Source organism: Triturus cristatus, chromosome 5_1 (genome assembly GCF_964204655.1).
Source record: "Triturus cristatus chromosome 5_1, aTriCri1.1, whole genome shotgun sequence".
In the NCBI taxonomy this organism is placed as follows: Eukaryota; Metazoa; Chordata; class Amphibia; order Caudata; family Salamandridae; genus Triturus; species Triturus cristatus.
Window position 1 is genome coordinate 396,082,346 of NC_140587.1, and position 18,259 is coordinate 396,100,604.

The 18,259-nt window shown below is 45.1% G+C and overlaps 1 protein-coding gene across 1 annotated transcript in view; it reads right to left on the minus strand.

Moving 5' to 3' along the window:
• The window catches only part of DCSTAMP (dendrocyte expressed seven transmembrane protein), a 183,490-nt gene that overhangs the window by 73,971 nt on the left and 91,260 nt on the right, over positions 1-18,259 (minus strand). Inside the window, exon 2 of the mRNA XM_085604077.1 lies at positions 14,582-15,669. Within this exon, the coding sequence (XP_085460203.1) occupies positions 14,582-15,628 (1,047 nt within the window). The 5' untranslated portion in view covers positions 15,629-15,669. The remainder of the gene's footprint in view (positions 1-14,581; positions 15,670-18,259) is intronic.

Below are 18,259 nucleotides of genomic sequence, written 5' to 3' on the forward strand. Positions count from 1 at the left end.
GAACCTGTGCCTCATGGAAACAGTCCAGCCCGAACTGCCAAGCCAGGTCCTCACTGGACTGGAACCAAGCATCCTAGGACCAGTTTCGGGGTTTCACCCCTCTTCAGCCAGGATAGCTTGATTCCAGTGGCATGGAGAGCACGGGAGTCACGTCTGAGCATACCCGTCCCACTTGGGGTGACAAATGCAAAAACAACAGTTGATGGACAGAATGCAGAACAATGTCATACATTCACCCCGTACAGAGATCTGGGCTTAAATCCATCGTTTTTTTGCTCACCATGCCATTCCACTTCGAACCCAGCCATATGCAAATCAGTCTTGAACCTGTGCCTCATGGGAACAGTCCAGCCCGAACTGCCAAGCCAGGTCCCCACTGGACTGGAACCAAGAATCCTAGGACCGGTATCGGGGTTTCACCCCTCTTCAGCCAGGATAGCTTGATTCCAGTGGCATGGAGAGCACGGGACTCACGCCTGAGCATACCCGTCCCACTCGGGGTGACAAATGCAAAAACAACAGTTGATGGACAGAATACAGAACAATGTCATACATTCACCCCAGTACAGAGATCTGGGCCTAAATCCATAGTTTATTTGCTCACCATGCCATTCCAGTTTGAACCCAGCCATATGCAAATCAGTCTTGAACCTGTGCCTCATGGGAACAGTCCAGCCCAAACTGCCAAGCCAGGTCCTCACTGGACTGGAACCAAGCATCCTAGGACCGGTTTCGGGGTTTCACCCCTCTTCAGCCAGGATAGCTTGATTCCAGTGGCATGGAGAGCACGGGACTCACGTCTGAGCATACCCGTCCCACTCGGGGTGACAGATGCAAAAACGACAGTTGATGGACAGAATGCAGAACAATGTCATACATTCACCCCAGTACAGAGATCTGGGCCTAAATCCATTGTTTTTTTGCTCACATGCCATTCCAGTTTGAACCCAGACATATGCAATTCAGTCTTGAATCTGTGCCTCATGGGAACAGTCCAGCCCGAACTGCCAAGCCAGGTCCTCACTGGACTGGAACCAAGCATCCTAGGACCGGTTTCGGGTTTTCACCCCTCTTCAGCCAGGATAGCTTGATTCCAGTGGCATGGAGAGCACGGAACTCACGTCTGAGCATACCCGTCCCACTCGGGTTGACAAATGCAAAAACAACAGTTGATGGACAGAATGCAGAACAATGTCATACATTCAACCCAGTACAGAGATCTGGGCCTAAATCCATCGTTTTTTTGCTCACCATGCCATTCCACTTTGAACCCAGTCATATGCAAATCAGTCTTGAACCTGTGCCTCATGGAAACAGTCCAGCCGAACTGCCAAGCCAGGTCCTCACTGGACTGGAACCAAACATCCTAGGACCGGTTTCGGGGTTTCACCCCTCTTCAGCCAGGATAGCTTGATTCCAGTGGCATGGAGAGCACGGGACTCACTTCTAAGCATACCCGTCCCACTCGGGGTGACAAATGCAAAAACAACAGTTGATGGACAGAATGCAGAACAATGTCATACATTCACCCCAGTACAGAGATCTGGGCCTAAATCCATCGTTTTTGTGCTCACCATGCCATTCCAGTTTGAACCCAGCCATATGCAAATCAGTCTTGAACCTGTGCCTCATGGGAACAGTCCAGCCCGAACTGCCAAGCCAGGTCCTCACTGGACTGGAACCAAGCATCCCAGGACCGGTTTCGGGGTTTCACCCCTCTTCAGCCACGATAGCTTGATTCCAGTGGCATGGAGAGCACGGGACTCACGCCTGAGCATATCCGTCCCACTCGGGGTGACAAATGCAAACACAACAGTTTATGGACAGAATGCAGAACAATGTCATACATTCACCCCAGTACAGAGATCTGAGCCTAAATCCATCGTTTTTTTGCTCACCATGCCATTCCAGTTTGAACCCAGCCATATGCAAATCAGTCTTGAACCTGTGCCTCATGGGAACAGTCCAGCCCGAACTGCCAAGCCAGGTCCTCACTGGACTGGAACCAAGCATCCTAGGACCGGTTTCTTGGTTTCACCCCTCTTCAGCCATGATAGCTTGATTCCAGTGGCATGGAGAGCACGGGACTCACGACTGAGCATACCCGTCCCACTCGGGGTGACAAATGCAAAAACAACAGTTTATGGACAGAATGCAGAACAATGTCATACATTCACCCAAGTACAGAGATCTGGGCCTAAATCCATCGTTTATTTGCTCACCATGCCATTCCAGTTTGAACCCAGCCATATGCAAATCAGTCTTGAACCTGTGCCTCATGGGAACAGTCCAGCCCAAACTGCCAAGCCAGGTCCTCACTGGACTGGAACCAAGCATCCTAGGACCGGTTTCGGGGTTTTACCCCTCTTCAGCCAGGATAGCTTGATTCCAGTGGCATGGAGAGCACGGGACTCACGTCTGAGCATACCCGTCCCACTCGGGGTGACAAATGCAAAAACAACAGTTGATGGACAGAATGCAGAACAATGTCATACATTCACCCCAGTACAGAGATCTGGGCCTAAATCAATCGTTTGTTTGCTCACCATGCCATTCCAGTTTGAACCCAGCCATATGCAAATCAGTCTTGAACCTGTGCCTCATGGGAACAGTCCAGCCCGAACTGCCAAGCCAGGTCCTCACTGGACTGGAACCAACCATCCTAGGACCGGTTTCGGGGTTTTACCCCTCTTCAGCCAGGATAGCTTGTTCCAGTGGCATGGAGAGCACAGGACTCACGTCTGAGCATACCCGTCCCACTCGGGGTGACAAATGCAAAAACAACAGTTGATGGACAGACTAGGAACAGGGCAAGGAGGTAGGACATTCCAGTCACCTCTGTATGGGGAACACTCCAGAAGTTTCTTCCACTTCAAAGTGAGCACCAGGTGTAAAAAGGGAACTCCCAGACCCACTTTTCAGTGCACTCCTGGACTGGTGGATATTACAGAAGAAGGACTGCCCTGCGGACAAAGGCCTACTCTGCTGCTTGAGGCCTTGCCTGCTGTGTGAGAAGGAAAAATGGACATGCAACCTTCATACCAAGCTAAAGTGACTCACAGGGTTAGCTGACCGATATCCTGTTATGAGCTACAGGTTCTAAAACAGAACATCTGGGCCACTCTTGGTGCCGGCCTTTGATGTTCAGATGTCCCTCGTCAGCTGGTCATCAGTGATGTCATTGGAGTCTGGACTTTGAACAAGCTTTGGTCGCGACAAGGGTCCAGTAACTCTGGTACTGGTGCAGGAGGGCTTGTGTAGGTTTTAGCGTCTTCAGACTTGGCAGAAGACTGATCTGACCTCCTTGAGTATGCTGACCTTCTTCTGGGCTGCTACTTTTTGGTGAACCCACTGGACAGCAGCTTCTTTAAACTGGGCGTGGCTGTGGGTGGCTGCAGGGGAGTAGCTCCTCTGCTCCAAGGAAGATGATGTCTGTTTGGTGGTGTGCTGGCCACCCTCTAGGGCTTTTGGAGGATGTACCGCTGCAGGACAAGTCGGGTCTTCACCGTGCGCAAGTCTTTGGGATATACGGCATTTGATTATATATATGTATCTAGATGAGTGTATTTCTTTGTGCAACTGTGTATAATGGCTATTATTTTTTATATAGATGATATTTGGGTCTGCTTGACAACTGATAATTCTGTGCTTGACATGTTTGTGGGTCACTGCATAGTTTTCATATGGGTTGTTTGATTGGATGCTGGTGGGTCTCTGTTCTGCATGTCTGTCACAGTATGTAAATATTGTCCTAGACTATTTTTTCTACATTTGCTTCACTGTTGAGAAAAAGATAAAATTAAAATAAATTAAAAAAAATAGTTATAAAAATGCACATATGAATTGGCTTCAAGTGCAGCACTATGAGGTCTGAGTTTATGCAATGCAACTTTGAATCTTCATGTGTTGTCTTCCTTATACATGTTTACCCTTTTTGTGTGGTTATGCTTCTGTGTGTCTGTTGCTTTAGTCCTACTGTAGAACAAATAATTTAAAAAAAACGTTTACTTTTTCAAATGTACTACTCTGTCGTATCCTGCACCTCCCTCAATATATCATATAACTCCTCTCTCCGACTCATCCCAAACCTCATTCTACTACGATGTTCTCCAAAATACCCCCTTCTGGACTCTTCCCTCCTCTATCCCTCCTTGTTATGTTACTATTGTGATCTCCAAAAACAACTCTCTCTAAATATTTCCCTCATGAATCCATCCTTTGACTCATCCTAAACTTCATTTTACATGATCACCTTAATCCATATCTAGAGCCTCTTCCCTTCTCCATCTCTCCTTTTTCATCCCAGACTTCCTCCTACTACCATGATCTCACAATAAACCCTTTCTAGACTCTTCCCTCTTCCATCCCTCCATTATCCTACTCAATCAAACAAACAGACTCGCATGTCCACCACTCAAATTAACTCACATTTCCCTATACTAATCCTTTTTGGGTTCCGGAGTAGCATGCTACTTGCCGAAATGCGCTTCAACTCCTCGTCAGAGGTAGTAAGCTCTATATAAATACAATTACAATTCCAGGGACACAATTTGCTTCAGAGGCCTCTCTGCAACTACCCAAACGACATACTGTAGTGGACCTAAAACTGGACCTGCCTGAGCCCTGAGGGCCTCTGCTGGAGTGAGTTCCTGATCCCCAAGAGGTGCTCTTCTGGTCCTAGACCCTCGGTGTGGCATCAGTTGAGCACCTCCTAAAAGAAAAGGAGACATCCTGAAGTTTGGGGCTCTTTATGACCTGGAATGGGCCTGTTCGCGTCAAGATGTTGTCGCTCATGCTGACCGCCAACTCGAAGCTCCAGTGAACCTGACTCTACTCTACAGCAAAGACCACCAACGGAAGATCTGCATGTCGCTCTACAGCATTGAGAGACTGCGATGCCCGAAAGAATCTTTGCACTACAGTGACAACAGTCCTTGACACCCAGACTGCTATTTGTGCTAAATTGACGACCACCCACAATGCTCGTCCTGCTCCTCGCAGCTTCCTCTGCCGCAAATGGAGCTCTTAGCGCTGGACTGTAGAAGGTGACTTTTTCAGTGGGACTAGCCAGGTCTCTGTATCCAGCCTGAACTCCATTGCAGTGTCGGCCTGAGCTTGTGGCTTTTATCTGGTCTTGCGCAATCAGATTACCATGAGTTGCGCTTTGTGCTTTTAGGCGCTATACTTGCCTGAAATCTTAGAAATTGCATATCTCTTGTTCTACTGATTCAATGTTTGTCATTTTGGTGTCAAATAAGTTATCACATTTTACTCTATCCTTCTAAATTAGCATGGGAATTTTCTTGTATTGTGTTTTCATTTTATTACTGTTAATGTGCTGCATGAGTACTTTACTCATTGCTTCTAAATTAAGCCTGACTGCTTTAGTGCCAAGCTACTACAGGGTTGTGCATAGGTTAATTTTGTGACTTTTGTGGTTCACCCTGACAAGGATTGTCACTGTTGCTTGGGAAGGGCTCATACCCTCCTCAGCCAACAGCTCAATTTCTCACACTGTGCCAACAGTCTATGTTTGTGCCCTTTAAATACAGATAAAAGCTTCGACAATTCAAGTATTTGCACCATGTGTAGTACTCTTCCAAACATCTACTACACAAAAGAGGGGTGTTCCACTGTCAAGGACTGGCTACTTGATCTACCGAACTGCAACAGACTCAAAAAAGATCCTCGGCAGAAGTTAAGCCCACGGATGCATCTTGACTCACAGCTGAGGTGGACCAGGGGGCAGCATGAGAGGTTTGTTACTGGGTATCTTTGAAAGCATTTTTGCAGGTTCGGTGTTGGTGCAGCCTTGAAAAGGGGGCGAGTGGCACTGTTGAGACACTATTTTTACATTAAAAAAGAGATTGTTCACTTTTTGCTAGGGTCTATCACTTGTTAAATTACATGTGAATAAATAAAGTTTTAAAAATTCCTTGTAGGACTTAGAAGTCACGTCCACTTACGTTTCGTTCTTGTTTTGTGGTGTGACGTGACCTTTATGATGCTAAGCTGTACTGTGGAGGTTCTTCTTGAACCTACTCGAGTTGTTTGTGACTTTAACTGCTCAAACACTTGTGCGCATCTGAAACCACAGGGCAGTTGCTTTGGTGTTGTCTTCGTGCATTGGTTCCCGTTATAAACATGCGTGTATACAGGGGCAGTCCCAAACTGCAGAGTGGAGCGACGCCGAAGAGCAAATGCATTGCAACTAATGTACACTCAGCCCCTTGGTTCTTCCTGTACCCAGAAATCTCCCTGAACAATGCTAATATGTCTAAGATGAACGGAAAACGAGGTGATTCGTTGCTTACAGGCACACGTGGACATTTGCAAGACTGGTAGGCGTGTTGTCTCGGAGGACGGTGTAACCACTGCCTTCATAACACCCAAATCACAGCAGCAAAACACAGTGCATAACCGAGCGAACTACAGTACCCAAATATTCAACCTCTTATTTGGGCTGTTTAGTGTTCTATTCGCCTCCCAAGACATGCTCTGATAGATGTGGTTTAATGGTGCATTTTAGCACACACATGAACCCACAGGTTTGAGAAACAGTTCTAAAATCGAACTCCTGAATTTATCCACATATTGTAATATAGCTAACATAGTGCCCGAATCATTTTTACTCTGCTTTAGAAAAGGGTTTTATTGTTCCACTAGAAGCATTCCTTGTTAAACATATACCTGGAGGAACAACAGAGCATAGACTATAGGGTTGTATGACATAATTTCGACAGACAGAAAATCGACCTACAAATATATCGCAACAAAAATATCGATGTCAAGAATATCGACATCCTATCTACAACATGGTAAGTACAAAAATATCGAAAATTAAATATCGATGTCAAAAATATCGTTATTAAAAATATCGGTTTTTTTTTACTTTAAAAATATATGTAAAATAAACCAAATTATACTTAGAAATTAAATAAACATAATTAAATATATTGTATAATATTTAAAATGTATAATTAATATATATAATTTAATAAAACTTTAATTAAACATATACATATAATATATAATATATATACTTACTTAATAATTAATTTTACTAATAATTTCTGTAACGTATAAATTATTAAATGTTTTTAAAAATTACCAATACATCTATACACATAAAAAAATAACATTAATAAATATTTAATAATTACATATAGCAAATAATAATCAATATTTTTAATGTGAATAATTTTTATTATTAATGATATATTACAATAGCAAAAATAATACAAAACATATGAAATATCAGACACAATAAAACTACTAGTCCAACTCCAACAAAAACAACAAAATGTAAAATGTTGGATACCGTAGGCGTAAAAATTACTATTCCAACTCCAAAGAGTGCAACAGTAGGGAAAGCGTTGGATAGCGTAGGGTTAAAATTACTATTCCAACTCCAGAGAGTGCAATAGTAGGGAAAGCGTTGGATAGCGTAAAGGTAAAAATTACTATTCCAACTCCAGAGAGTGCAACAGTAGGAAAAGCGCTGGATAGCGTAGGGGTAAAAATTACTATTCCAACTCCAAAGAGTGCAACAGTAGGGAAAGCGTTGGATAGCGTAGGGTTAAAATTACTATTCCAACTCCAGAGAGTGCAATAGTAGGGAAAGCGTTGGATAGCGTAAAGGTAACAATTACTATTCCAACTCCAGAGAGTGCAACAGTAGGAAAAGCACTGGATAGCGTAGGGGTAAAAATTACTATTCCAACTCCAGAGAGTGCAACAGTAGGGAAAGCGTTGGATAGCGTAGGGGTACAAATTACTATTCCCACTCCAGTAAGTGAAACAGTAGGTAAAGCGCTGGATAGCGTAGGGGTAAAAATTACTATTCCAACTCCAAAGAGTGCAACAGTAGGGAAAGCGTTGGATAGCGTAGGGGTAAAAATTACTATTCCAACTCCAAAGAGTGCAACAGTAGGGAAAGCGTTGGATAGCGTAGGGGTAAAAATTACTATTCCAACTCCAGAGAGTGCAACAGTAGGGAAAGCGTTGGATAGCGTAGGGGTACAAATGACTATTCCCACTCCAGTAAGTGAAACAGTAGGGAAAGCGCTGGATAGCGTAGGGGTAAAAATTACTATTCCAACTCCAAAGAGTGCAACAGTAGGGAAAGCGTTGGATAGCGTAGGGGTAAAAATTACTATTCAAACTCCAGAGAGTGCAATAGTAGGGAAAGCGTTGGATAGCGTAAGGGTAAAAATTACTATTCCCACTCCAGAGAGTGCAACAGTAGGGAAAGTGTTGGATAGCGTAGGGAAAATAATTACTATTCCAACTCCAGAGAGTGCAACAGTAGGAAAAGCGCTGGATAGCGTAGGGGTAAAAATTACTATTCCAACTCCAGAGAGTGCAACAGTAGGGAAAGCGTTGGATAGCGTAGGAGTACAAATTACTATTCCCACTCCAGTAAGTGAAACAGTAGGTAAAGCGCTGGATAGCGTAGGGGTAAAAATTACTATTCCAAATCCAAAGAGTGCAACAGTAGGGAAAGCGTTGGATAGCGTAGGGGTAAAAATTACTATTCCAACTCCAGAGAGTGCAACAGTAGGGAAAGCGCTGGATAGCGTAGGGGTACAAATTACTATTCCCACTCCAGTAAGTGAAACAGTAGGGAAAGCGCTGGATAGCGTAGGGGTAAAAATTACTATTCCCACTCCAGTGAGTCCAACAGTAGGGAAAGCGTTGGATAGCGTAGGGGTAAAAATTACTATTCCCACTCCAGAGAGTGCAACAGTAGTGAAAACGCTGGATAGCGTAGGGGTACAAATTACTATTCCCACTCCAGTAAGTGAAACAGTAGGAAAAGCGCTGGATAGCGTAGGGGTAAAAATTACTATTCCCACTCCAGTAAGTGAAACAGTAGGGAAAGCGCTGGATAGCGTAGGGGTAAAAATTACTATTCCAACTCCAGAGAGTGCAACAGTAGGAAAAGCGCTGGATAGCGTAGGGGTAAAAATTACTATTCCAACTCCAGAGAGTGCAACAGTAGGGAAAGCGTTGGATAGCGTAGGGGTACAAATTACTATTCCCACTCCAGTAAGTGAAACAGTAGGGAAAGCGCTGGATAGCGTAGGGGTAAAAATCACTATTCCAACTCCAAAGAGTGCAACAGTAGGGAAAGCGTTGGATAGCGTAGGGGTAAAACTTACTATTCCAACTCTAGAGAGTGCAATAGTAGGGAAAGCGTTGGATAGCGTAAGGGTAAAAATTACTATTCCCACTCCAGTGAGTCCAACAGAAGGGAAAGCGTTGGATAGCGTAGGAGTAAAAATTACTATTCCCACTCCAGAGAGTGCAACAGTAGTGAAAACGCTGGATAGCGTAGGGGTACAAATTACTATTCCCACTCCAGTAAGTGAAACAGTAGGGAAAGCGCTGGATAGCGTAGGGTTAAAAATTACTATTCCAACTCCAGATAGTAAAACAGTTGGGAAAGCACTGGATAGCATAGGGATTCTATAAACATAATAACCAATTCAATAATTATTTATAAAAAAATAGCATATTAATAATTAATTTACAAAATATGTATTATTAAATACCAATTATTTAAAATAATTATTTATATAAATAACTTTAAATTACATCCCACACTATTCCCCCTTTAACACACAACACACTACACATACAAAATACACAATACATTTAAATATCAGTGTATCTATTATTTACAATTCATAATACATTCTTTATAATTAATATACTTATTATTTACAAGTTTATACATTTTAACTACCAAATTAAAATTATTCACAAATTAATTATTAATTAACAATACATTAATTAGCAATAACAACAAATAACATGGAATAATAAATTATTTATATTTACTATATTTAACGTACTAATAACAATTAAATACCAATTAATAATTAATTAACAATTAATTATTATTAATTACAAATAAATCAAAATTATCAGTAATTATTTGAATTTAATTACATCCCACCCTATTCCCCTATAAACCCACAACCCACTACACATAAAAATTCACATAATTAATTTAATCATCAATTAATCACTTAATAAAATTAAATCACCAATTAATTAGTAATTAACAATTAATTAATTAACAATACCAATAAAAAAGTATTAATATTAAACTAATTATAACGTATATAAGTAACCAATTAATAAAATTAATTTACAATTAATAATTAATTAACAATTAATTAATCAATTAATATATTTAATTAATAATTAGTAATTAATTAACAATTAATTAATCATAAATACCAATTACACAATACATATTAATTAATTAATTATAATTAAATTACTTCCCACCCTATTCCCCTATAAACCCACAACCCGCTCTGATACTAAAACGCTAAATTATATTTTACATAATTATTAATCTCTAAACATTTATTTTTAAATGTATTAAAATACATTACAATAGTCTTTAACATACAAATAAAATACATATTAAAATACATTACACTAATAAAATATCGATATTCTTGACATCGAAATTTTTGATTACGATATTACTTACATCTATATTAATGACTTCGATATTATTAACTTCGATAATACTTACCTTGGGGTCGATATTCTGTCCATCGATATTCTTGACTTCGATATTCTTTACCTACGATATTTCCAACTCGATATACTTGTAGTTCGAAATTTAAAACTCGATATTTAGACTGCTCACCAGACTATAGACCAGCATATCTAACGCCATTAAAAATATCACCCCGTATCCATCCTGTGACAGAAGAAATATCCACCATCACCATTGCTGTGTCATGCAAATGAGAATTTATTTCACAGTTTGTGCCCAATAAACCTCATGTGCTTTTGCGCAACTGAGTTCAATTGGCTTCCAAAACTTGCTTCTAAAACATATTTGGGTTATCAATTTGGTTCATAATGCTATACCCTCGGGTAGGTCACTTCCCCACCGCTGCAGCACCGCCTGCCTGCCCGCCTTGACGCCTGCTCATCCCCCAGGTCAGCGCTCTGCTCGATCGCCGCCTGGCCTGCCTTCTTCTGCCTCTTTTACTTTTGTACCCTGCGTGCCTGAGTGCCTACCCGCCCCCTTTTTCTTATTTTTGTACCCCGTGTGTCTGAGTGCCTGCCCGCCCCTTTTTCTTACTTCTGTACCCCGTGTGTCTGAGTGCCTGCCCGCCCCTTTTTCTTACTTCTGTACCCCGTGTGCCTGTTCCAGCCAGTGTTCGCACCTCTTGGTTCCTTTGCTCCGTCTTCCCGCCGCTGCCTCCCGTGCGACCCCGCCCCCCTGCTCCTATTGGATTTTCCCTCCCGCCTCCCAGCTGACCCCTCCTCCCCTCCCTCCCTCTTATGGCGACCTCTGCGCGGCCGCGCCGAAGGCGCGCCAAAGGCAAGCCCGTCTGCGCCCGTCCGCGCCTGGACCGCGCCCAGGGCCAGGACCCCTGAACCTCGCCAGAACCAGCCAAGCAGACAGAGATACGAAGCCGCCACCCTCCACGCACTCAACACCGACCGACAGCCAGCATGCTACCAAGCCACTCCGAAACGCACCCACGGAGCATTCACCTGCCACACCTGAAAATTCACCTGCACCCCACCCGCTAAGCTAGACTCCAGCACCGATCACTTCAAGTGCATCCTGCTCAACACCCGCTCCGTCCACAGGCACGCCATCGAACTCTGGAACCTTCTCGACACAACCTCACCAGAAATTGCCTTCCTCACAGAAACATGGATGAACGCCTCCTCAGCCCCTGAAATCGCCATAGCCATCCCGGATGGCTACAAGATCGCCCGGAAGGACCGCGTCAACCAAACCGGAGGAGGCATCGCCATCATCCACAGGAACACCATCCGGATCACGACCAACGCCGAAGACACCCTCACCGGCGCTGAACACCTTCACTTCCAGATACACACCGACCCCAAGACCACCCTCAGAGGCACCCTCGTCTACAGACCCCCGGGACCACGCGCACAATTCAGCGAAGCCATCGCAGACTTCATCAGCCCACACGCCCTCACCTCCTCAGACTACATCCTTCTAGGAGACCTCAACTTCCACCTGGAAAACAACAATGACAGCAACACTGCCACCCTGATGGACAACCTCGCCAACCTCGGACTCAAGCAACTGGTGAACACCCCGACCCACTACGCCGGCCACACGCTCGACCCCATCTTCTCCTCCAGCAAGCACATCTCCTTCAGCCACTCCACCGTCTACACTGGACGGACCACAGCTGTGTCCATTTCAACTTCATGAGAACCACAACCCACCACCACCCTCAACAGGCTCCCCGCAGAAGCTGGAGCAAGATCACCGCCAACCAGCTCACCACCTTCCTCAGCCAGAACCCCCCAACATCACGAAGGACCCCAATGAAGCAGCCCGCAACTTCACACAATGGCTCACCAACTGCGCCGACGACCTCGCACCACTGAAGAACCCCCCTAGCTGACACGGCAGCAAGAAAGCCTCCTGGTTCACCAACGACCTCAAAATCTCCAAGAAAACCTGCCGCACCCTCGAGAAAGCCTGGCACCATGACCAAACAGCAGAAAATATGACAGCCCTCAAGAACGCCACCCGCAAACACCACCAACTGATCCGCACCACCAAAAGGACCACATTCAAAGAACGACTGGACAACAACTCCCACAACAGCAAGGAACTCTTCAGCATCGTCAAAGAGCTCTGCAGCCCCAGCGCCTGCAACAGCGACATCATACCCTCGCAGGACCTCTGCGACTCACTCGCCTCGTTCTTTCACCGCAAGATTGCCGACATACACAACAGCTTCGGCGCACATACCACGCACCCTACCACCGATCTGGCGCCCCCTACCACCACCCTCCGCACCTGGACGTCGGTCAGCACCGAAGACACCACCCGCACGATGAACACCATCCATTCCGGTTCCCCTACCGACCCCTGCCCACACCACATCTTCAACAAAGCCGACTCTGTCATCGCACCCCATCTCCGGGACATCATCAACAACTCCTTCGCATCCGCCACCTTCCCAGAGAGCTGGAAACACGCCGAGCTCAGCGCCCTCCTGAAGAAACCCACCGCGGACCCCACAGACCTCAAGAACGTCCGACCCATCTCGCTTCTCCCGTTTCCGGCCAAAGTCATTGAGAAGATCGTCAACAAGCAGCTCTCCACCTTCCTCGAGACTAATGGATCCCTCGACCTCTCGCAGTCCGGCTTCCGAGCTAACCACAGCACCGAGACCGCCCTCATCGCAGCCACCGACGACATCAGGTCCCTGCTAGACAACGGGGAACCAGCCGCCCTCATCCTCCTGGACCTCTCGGCAGCCTTCGACACCGTATGTCATTGCACCCTGATACAGCGCCTCAGCAACATAGGAATCCAAGGAAAGGCCTTGGAGTGGATCACCTCGTTCCTCGCCGGTAGAACACAGAGAGTCCGTCTTACCCCGTTCCGGTCCTCGGCCACCGAAGTCATCTGCGGCGTCCCGCAAGGATCCTTGCTCAGCCCCACCCTCTTCAACGTCTACATGAGCCCCCTCGCAGCCATCGCACGCCAACACAGCCTTAACATCATCTCCTACGCCGACGACACCCAGCTGATCCTCTCCCTCACCAACGACCCCGCCACCGCGAGAGTCAACCTCCAGGAAGGAATGAAAGACGTCGTGGAATGGATGAAGCTCAGCCGGCTGAAATTGAACTCCGATAAGACGGAAGTCCTCATCCTGGGAACCTCCCCCTCCGCCTGGGACGACTCCTGGTGGCACCCCGCCCTGGGCTCCACCCCAAAGCCTACGGAGCATGCACGCAACCTGGGCTTCATCCTGGACTCTTCGCTCACAATGACCAAGCAAGTCAACGCCATCTCATCATCCTGCTTCAACACCCTGCGCACCCTCCGAAAGATCTTCCGGTGGATCCCCACAGACACCAGGAAGACGGTCACCCAAGCCCTCGTCACCAGCCGTCTGGACTACGGCAACACCCTCTACGCTGGAACCACAGCCAAACTACAGAAGCGACTCCAGCGCATACAGAACGCCTCTGCACGACTTATCCTGGACACCCCCCGCTTCAGCCACATCTCCCCCCAGCTGAGAGACCTGCACTGGCTCCCCATCAGCAAGAGGATCACGTTCAGGCTCCTCACCCACGCACACAAAGCTCTCCACGACATGGGCCCCGCATACCTCAACAACCGACTCGCATTCTACATGCCCACCCGCCAGCTCCGCTCCGCCAGCCTCGCCCTCGCCACCGTCCCACGCATCCACAAGACCACCGCCGGAGGAAGATCCTTCTCCTACCTGGCGGCTAAGACTTGGAACTCCCTCCCCACCCACCTACGTCTGACCAAGAACCATCTCTCCTTCAGGAAACAGCTCAAGACCTGGCTCTTGGAGCAGTAGCGCCCCCCCCCCCCCCCCAGCACCTTGAGACCCTTCGGGTGAGTAGCGCGCTTTATAAATCTAGTGATTGATTGATTGATATATGGCTGAAATATTCATAACCTACTGGATATTTTCAGGAGAAGAATTAGGTCTTCGGATGAATCAGAAATCCCTCCAAACATTTATATCATAAGTAGAAAGTGCACTATACTCACAACATTTGACAAGCTGAGGGGAACCTTCAAAACTGGGAGCTCCTGAAGACGAGACGTCACTGACAAAATGAGCCAGTACAGCAGCGCGTCGGATGCTGCTAGGAGGGTCCAGATGCAAACATTGGTGAAGACGGGGAGCAAGAAGAGGCCTACCCCCTTCCACTCCTTTCCTGTCAGGCGCAGCGGCGGAATGCTCACATAGCGCTTTCTTTCACTTTTGCTGAGTGGAAGCACGCAGGGCTTCCCCTGCTCCCTGTTGCTCTCATCAAGCTTGGTGAAACCTCTTGTGAGGTAGGTCTTCTGAAACTTCCTGTTGCCGGCCATCAGATACCTCCTGAAGAAGGCTGCGGTTCCAGCTACAACCATGGCAATCCCTATGGTAAAGAGTATGCCCTGGCCCACATTGGCCGCAGAGTCAAGAACGGTGGATATATTTTCTGCGACGCTTTGAACCTGTTGCCTCGTTGCCTTCAGCTTAATTTCCAGGCGTTCATCTAAGACTTGACCCTGCACGTGGAAGCGATCCTCTACTTTCACCACATCCTTAAAGGGGTTGTTAAACTGTCTTCCTTCATTATAGATCCAACGTATCACTTTAACGTAATAGTCCAAGGGCGCCACCTGGATTGAGATGCGTTTTGCTTCTAAGTTGCATGTGATGCTGTTGACTAAACCCTCCAGATTAAGGAAAATATTCTTTATATTGTGGAATAGGACTATACCAGTCCCGGCCGTAATAAGGGCATTTCTGCCTTCCCGCATTCCACATGCTATTAGTAATAATATGCTGAAGCAACGCATGTGCTTTGAAAAAAACAAGAGGGTAGATACCGCTGCCCCTATGAATGCTGCGGAAGCAAAGGACGCCTCAGCAGTACTCCCTAGTGACACGCGCAGACCAAGGAACACAAGGGTACCAAAGATGAGTCCAAGGAGAGAGCAGTCCAGCATGAGGGTCAGTGTGTGCTTCCATCCTGGCTTATGATCGGCTATAAATACAGCCACAAGAGGAGAAAAGTCACAAAGGCACAGAGGCCACCTCAACATTATGTTTGGTTTCCGAAGATGTGTCCTAAAGAAAATGTGATCTGTAAAAAAGCAAAAGTATTTCACTTTAGATATTCATGTTAATTAAAATGTAACTTAAGATTTTATCATAAAGTATCTTCTTTCATTGTAGACAATCCCAATTAAGGCAATGTTTGCCACCTCTAAGTAGTACCAGAAGAATCAAATTAATTCTCTCTCTTAATGTAGCTTCTTTGTAATCATTCAGATACCAAAATGTTGAGCGAAAACTTGCACTTCCATTTATACTTGTTCAGGTGCACATTGTATCCCTGCTGAAATACACCCCTTCACCTTCAAGTCAAAACAAGCTAGGAATTGAGGGTCACATGTATGAAGCTATTTTGGGCTTTGCAAAATGGCCGATTCGCAGAATCGGCCCTTTGAGAATGCACAACTAGCTTTCCTAAAGTACCAAATCCTATTTGCGATTTCGTAACCTATTACCGAATCGCAAATAGGGTTTGCGATTCGGTATTAGGAAGGGGCGTGTTTAGGGTGTCCCTTCCTAACATCGAATAGCAGCAGTAAGTAAGAACATTTTGCGACTGAAATGCGGTCGCAAAATATTTGCATTTTACCACCTACCTCAAGTAGGTGGTAGCCCATGCGCAAATGGTAAGGGGACCCCTTTGAGAATAGTAGTACAAACATTTTTGCATTGCAGGCAATGGTCCCATGGACCACTGCCTGCTCTGAAAAACTGAAAAGAAAACTTTTCATTTTTCTTTTTTAAGTGCAACCTGTTTTCCTTTAAGGAAAACGGGTAGCATCTAAAAAAAATATATATTGTTTTATTTAAAAGCAATCACGGACATGGTGGTCTGCTGAACCCCGCAAGCAACCATCTCTGTGATTTTTAGCAATCCCTAATGGGTCGCAAATAGCGACCTACCTCATTAATATTCAAGGAGGAGGTCGATTAGCGACCCCCCCCTTGGAATCGCTAAATGAAACTCATGGACTTATACATTCAAATAGTGATTACCAAATTGCGACTTATCGAGATTTTCAATTAGGTAATCGCTGTTTGAAATAATGATACATGTGGCCCTAAATGCAATCTCATGGTGTTTTCTAGTTTGTCTATTGTATAAAGACATTTGTATGAAATTTCACAAAGTAAATGACAAAGAAGAGGCATCATTGGCAAAAGCTATAGGTCTAACTTTTTGTTAGGAGTAGTGTTTGGTAACAGTTGGGCAGCTGTGCGTGGTGTGCCCAGCTTCCAAGGTTTCAGGTGTACCCTAAAGAAGAGTGTTATGAACAGGAGTAAGAAGGTGAAGTTTTAACTGAAAGTGGTGAACTTAAAAGGCATACAATTACATTTTTGCATAGTAGACAAATTTGACAAAGGCCCAGTATTGTTATGCATACACGCCTATGTGCATGAGATAGAGCAAGGACTCGTATTGAAGAGACTTGCTCGGAAGCAATCCTCTCATTTAACTTCTAATATTGTATTAACCACGTATTGTGTAAATTAATACGCACAACATTGAACATAAAAGATAGAGAAGCGTGCTTATGTGTTTTACTGATAAGTAACTCGAGCGAAATCCTAAAATGGCTGCTAACGGGAAATCTTTATTACGCATGCGTCAACTGCACCTACGCAGTATAACGAGCTGTCGCTTGGAGGGAATTTCTTGCGCATGCGCAGACGCTATTAAAATGGCGGCTTGGAAAGCTCACATGCTTGGCATCTGCTTTGCCGAAACTAAACCGAGCTATTTAAATAATGCTAATGCGGGAAAAGCATTAATAAGTAAATGGGGTTGGAGTAGAGATAGGTGCTATACAGTGAAACCATTTATTCTTGAAATTAATATTTTTCTTTGTGATTTTTTTATTAGTGCGCATTTGGGCCTCTCGTATAAGTCCAGAGTCTGTTAGTCATGTGATTCTCCAAAAATGCCTGGTGAGATTGAGCCGGAAGAGTAACGATAACTCTTGAACGCAGTCCAAGGACACAAAAGTTACATACCCTGGGAACCAGCACTACAGACCTCTGGATGAATAGATGTTCATAACAGAAATACAGAAATGTTGCTAATAAGATGTGAATACGGGTTGGAATAAAACTTTTTGAATAAAAAATTAAGGGGTTGGATCTTTGAACAATGAAATGATAGATTATGATGAGGTATAAGCATGGTGTGATGATCATCCCCCCTTGCCTGTTCAATCAGAGTTAGTAGTTTCACAATATTGAAACATTAATGGGTGGTACATGAATATTGTAGGGTATAATTGAGGTAGTCTTAGTTAGTTAGTCAGATGGAGATTTGCTGAATGCTGCAGAGCTCGGGATGCTGTCAGAGTGGCTGATGAAGAATCAAATGCAGAACCATCAATCCTAAATTAACTCATTAGAAGAAGACCGCGGAAGAATCTCGAGGAGGAAGAGAGTGTCAGAGAGGGGTGCTACGCAAGCGTCGGCGTTAGAGAGGTCAACTATCCAGTCCTGATTCCTGTCCTGAAGTCTTTGTCGCCTGATCTTTCCCGGGGGACCCTTACCAGCCCTTTGGCGAGGGGGTTGGTTTTCACACCATTCTAGGTAATATCATTTTCCGTGAATGTATGGATGTTCTTTTCTCTCTGTCCTCT